This window comes from Lampetra planeri, unplaced genomic scaffold (genome assembly GCF_965212315.1).
Source record: "Lampetra planeri unplaced genomic scaffold, kcLamPlan1.2.h2 scaffold_1928, whole genome shotgun sequence".
Classification (NCBI taxonomy): domain Eukaryota; kingdom Metazoa; phylum Chordata; class Hyperoartia; order Petromyzontiformes; family Petromyzontidae; genus Lampetra; species Lampetra planeri.
The window spans coordinates 18187-23453 of NW_027614678.1; the positions used below are offsets into that span (position 1 = coordinate 18187).

General features: G+C 56.7%; 1 protein-coding gene across 1 annotated transcript; it reads left to right on the forward strand.

The window, feature by feature from the left end:
• Positions 1 to 546: 546 nt before the first annotated feature.
• Positions 547 to 4357, forward strand: LOC144740134 (uncharacterized; the record flags this gene model as incomplete). Its single annotated transcript, XM_078623016.1, has 3 exons — positions 547 to 611; positions 3314 to 3542; positions 4103 to 4357. Coding segments are annotated over exons 1-3 (549 nt in total), but the record flags the coding sequence as incomplete, so codon positions are not given.
• Positions 4358 to 5267: the final 910 nt, after the last annotated feature.

Sequence of the window (5267 nt, forward strand, 5' to 3'; positions counted from 1 at the left end):
ACCACCATCACCACCATCATCACCACCACCATCACCACCATCACTACCACCATCACTACCACCACCATCACCACCACCACCATCACCACCATCATCATCACCACCATCATCACCACCACTATCACCACTTCCCCTCACCCAACCGCCACCTCTACCGCCCTCTGCCGGCAACTGCCACCATCATCACCACCATCATCATCACCACCACCATCACCACCACTATCACCACCATCATCACCACCATCACCACCATCATCACCACCATCACCACCATCATCACCACCACCATCACCACCATCACTACCACCATCACCACCACCACCATCACCACCATCATCACCACCACCATCACCACCATCACTACCACCATCACTACCACCATCACCACCACCATCACCACCACCATCACCACCACTATCACCACTTCCCCTCACCCAACCGCCACCTCTACCGCCCTCTGCCGGCAACTGCCACCATCATCATCACCTCCACCACAAACATCACCACCACCACAACCTCCATCACCCCCCAAAATCTCCCTCCACGATGTCTAAGCGGCATCGGGTCGACATCGGGGACGACTACGCCGCCAACAAGAAGCGTCACGACCGGTGAGTTTGACGTTAAAGAGCGAACAAGACGACACAAAGATGAGAGATTTTAGCGAGAGACTTTAAAACGTTAAATGTTTTAACTGAGGCACGGAACCGCTTTCGCGCGAATTCAACCACGATGCCTGTCAGCTTCTCACGTTTTAAAAAAACTGATCACGTTTAAACACCGCCGCCGCCGTCGCCGTGAGGATTTAATACTGACAGGAAAGTAGTCCTTGTTGTTGTTTAAACAGCGATTAAATAGAATTGTTGGCTATTAAGCGAAAGGTGATTTTTTTTAAAATCCACGAAAGCCTGCCTGACTAGGCCTTACAAAAATGCGGTTATTGATTAACATGAATTTAAGACTCGCTGCTGTTGTTATTCTAAGGGGGTAGCTGTTTGCTTTGAACTTTGCTTTCGTTATAAACGATGCTGTTGATTATTTGAGTTATTGTCGAGTTATAGAGATACTGGGCAAAGCCACCCCCTGTGGTTGGTAGGCCCGAAGCCTTACGGCTTTCCTAGCGAGGGGCTACCGGGCAGGGTGAGGGTGAGGGCGGCAAAGCGAAGCCGCTATGGGGCGGTCGGCTACGCGCTAAAAAAATATATTAACGCGGCTTTTCTAACTTTGTGTAATTGTTGCTTTGTAGCCTGTCGAGACGACGCCGATGATGATTTGAGTCGTCGAGTTTTAGTGCGCAGAGAAAGACGAGATACTGGGAAGCTACCCCCTGGGTGGTTGGTAGGCCCGAAGCCTTACGGCTTTCCTAGCGAGGTGCTACCGGGCAGGGTGAGGGTTCGGGCGGCCGGGCCGGCTCGGTGGTGATTCGGCCGACTCAACGTTGAAGATAATTAAGCGTGAATTTTTTCACTTTGTATTCTTTTGTTGCTTTGTAACCCGTAGACGATGATGATTATTGGAGTTAGTGTCGGGCTATAGTGCGGAGAGAGAAATAAGATGCGGGGCAAATCACCCCCTGTGGTTAGTAGGCCCGAAGCCTTACGGCTTGCCTAGCGAGGGCCTACCGGGCAGGGTGAGGGTTCGGGCCGCCGGGCTAAGCCGCGATGGTACGGTCGGCTGACCGCTAAAAACGTTTTTTTATTAAATAAAAATCGATATTTAGGAACGTCTAATCGATAATTGTGCTTTTAATAGTCGTTCCTTAACGGATACATTTATCGTAGATTTTATTCGGAAGTTCGTTTTCTTCTTTTCTTGAGAGACATTCCCTGCACGTGGCGTGAGCATCTTTGGCGTTAACGTTATAAATTAAAGCTTAAATTGGCACAAGCTTGGCAGATTAAGTGGCGTTACGACAATTCCGGCAAAGTCGCCCAAACTATCAGGCGTGTGGAGTGTGTGTAGTAGTTGTTCGTCGTAGTTGTTTGCACCTTTATCTGTGTGTACAATAGCCAGCACTTGCCCCTACTGCCCTGCTAGAGGCTACCTGGGGGCACCTTTATCTGTGTGTACAATAGCCAGCACTTGCCCCTACTGCCCTGCTAGAGGCTACCTGGGGGCACCTTTATCTGTGTGTACAGTAGCCAGCACTTGCCCCTACTGCCCTGCTAGAGGCTACCTGGGGGCACCTTTATCTGTGTGTACAGTAGCCAGCACTTACCCCTACAGCCCTGCTAGAGGCTACCTGGGGGCACCTTTATCTGTGTGTACAATAGCCAGCACTTGCCCCTACTGCCCTGCTAGAGGCTACCTGGGGGCACCTTTATCTGTGTGTACAGTAGCCAGCACTTGCCCCTACTGCCCTGCTAGAGGCTACCTGGGGGTACCTTTATCTGTGTGTACAGTAGCCAGCACTTGCCCCTACTGCCCTGCTAGAGGCTACCTGGGGGCACCTTTATCTGTGTGTACAGTAGCCAGCACTTGCCCCTACAGCCCTGCTAGAGGCTACCTGGGGGCACCTTTATCTGTGTGTACAATAGCCAGTGTGGTAGTGATGGTAGTAGTAGTGGTGAGTGTGGCACCCACCCGCTCACTCACTCACTCACCCACTCACTCACTCACCCACTCACCCACTCACCCACCCACCCATCCACTCACCCGATCACCCACACCCATTCACTCCCCCCACCCATTCACCCACTCACTCACCCGCGCACTCACTCACCCACTCACTCACCCACTCACCCACCCACTCACTCCCACACCCTCTCCCCCATTCACTCACTCACCCACCCACTCAATCACTCACTCACTCAACCACTCACCCACCCACCCACCCACCCACTCACCCACTCACCCACCCACCCACTCACCCACTCACCCACCCACCCACTCACCCACCCACCCACTCACCCACCCACTCACCCTCTCCCCCACCCACTCACTCACCCACCCACCCACTCACTCACCCACTCACTCACCCTCTCACCCACCCACCCACCCACTCACCCTCTCCCCCACCCACTCACTCACCCACCCACCCACCTACCCACTCACTCACCCACTCATTCCCCGCCCACCCACTCACCCAACCACTCACCCACCCACTTGCTCACTCACTCAACCACTCATTCACTCACCCACTCACCCACTCACTCCCCCACCCACCCACCCACTCACTCCCCCACCCACTCACCCACCCACCCACTCCCCTACCCACCCACTCACCCACTCACCCACCCACTCACCCACTCACCCACCCACCCACTCACCCACTCACCCTCTCCCCCACCCACTCACCCACCCACCCACCCAGGGAACGTGGCGATCGCGATCGTGGCGAGCGTGGTGATCGTGGCGAGCGTGGCGATCGTGGTGACAGAGACAGCAGCAGGGACTCGCACCACCGCGACCGGGAGCGCGACCGGGAGCGCGATGGCGGTGGTGGCGGTCGTGACGGTGGCGGTCGTGACGGTGGCGGTCGTGACGGTGGCGGTGGTCGTGACCATCGCTACGGCGGAGGAGGGAACTCGGTCACTCCAGGGGTGAGGGCAACAGCACGCACAGCGTCACTCTGTGTGTGTGTGTCTCTGTGTGTGTGTGTCTCTGTGTGTGTGTGTCTCTGTGTGTGTGTGTCTCTGTGTGTGTGTGTGTCTCTGTGTGTGTGTGTGTCTCTGTGTGTGTGTGTCTCTGTGTGTGTGTCTGTCTATGTGTGTGTGTGTGTGTGTCTGTGTGTTTGTGTCTTTGTGTGTGTCTGTGTGTGTGTGTCTGTGTGTCTGTCTGTGTGTCTGTGTGTGTGTGTCTCTGTCTTTGTGTGTCTCCTTGTGTTTGTCTGTCTATGTGTGTGTGTGTGTCTCTGTGTTTGTGTCTTTGTCTGTGTGTGTGTCTGTGTGTGTGTGTCTCTGTCTTTGTGTGTGTCTGTGTGTTTGTGTCTTTGTGTGTGTGTGTGTGTCTCTGTGTGTGTCTGTCTGTGTGTCACGTGTAACACTGTGTGTGTTTTTGTCTCTGTGTGTGTCTGTGTGTCCCTATGTGACACCGTGTGTGTCTAACACCGTGTGTGTGTAACACCGTGTCTGTGTGTCCACCGCCGCCACCACCACCACAGGTGTTCCCCGCCACGCTGGGTCTCCCTGCCGGCTCTGTCGGCTTCTCTGGGGGTCTCCTGCCTCCCCTGCGATCCCCGCAGGGCCTCACCCTGAACCCCTTCACCGGCCTGCCCTACACCCCCCGCTACTACGAGATACTCAAGAAGCGCGTGGCACTGCCCGTGTGGGAGTACCGGGAGCGCTTCATGTTGACGCTGGAAAAGCATCAGCAGATGGTGCTGGTGGGGGAGACTGGGTCGGGGAAAACTACGCAGGTGGGTTGGGTGGGTGGGTGAGTGGGTGGGTGGGTGAGTGTGTGAGTGGGTGGGTGAGTGGGTGAGTGGGTGAGTGGGTGGGTGGGTTGGTTGGTGGGTTGGTGAGTGGGTGGGTGGGTGAGTGGGTGGGTGGGTGGATGGATGGGTGAGTGGGTGGGTGGGTGAGTGGGTGGGTGGGATGGTGAGTGAGTGGGTGAGTGGGTGGGTGGGGGGGTGAGTGGGTGGGTGGGGGGGTGAGTGGGTGGGTAGGTGAGTGAGTGGGTGGGTGAGTGAGTGGGTGGGGGGGTGAGTGGGTGGGTGGGGGGGTGAGTGGGTGAGTACCGGGAGCGCTTCATGTTGACGCTGGAAAAGCATCAGCAGATGGTGCTGGTGGGAGAGACTGGGTCGGGGAAAACTACGCAGGTGGGTTGGGTGGGTGGGTGGGTGGGTGAGTGAGTGAGTGAGTGGGTGGGTGGGTGAGTGAGTGGGTGGGTGGGTGAGTGGGTGGGTGAGTGGGTGGGTGGGTGAGTGGGTGGGTGGGTGAGTGGGTGGGTGGGTGAGTGAGTGGGTGGGTGGGTGAGTGGGTGGGTGGGATGGTGAGTGAGTGGGTGAGTGGGTGGGTGGGGGGGTGAGTGGGTGGGTGGGGGGGTGAGTGGGTGGGTGGGGGGGTGAGTGGGTGAGTACCGGGAGCGCTTCATGTTGACGCTGGAAAAGCATCAGCAGATGGTGCTGGTGGGAGAGACTGGGTCGGGGAAAACTACGCAGGTGGGTTGGGTGGGTGGGTGGGTGGGTGAGTGAGTGAGTGGGTGGGTGGGTGGGTGAGTGAGTGGGTGGGTGGGTGAGTGGGTGGGTGAGTGGGTGGGTGGGTGAGTGGGTGGGTGGGTGAGTGGGTGGGTGGGTGGGTGAGTGGGTGGGTGGGGGGGTGAGTGTG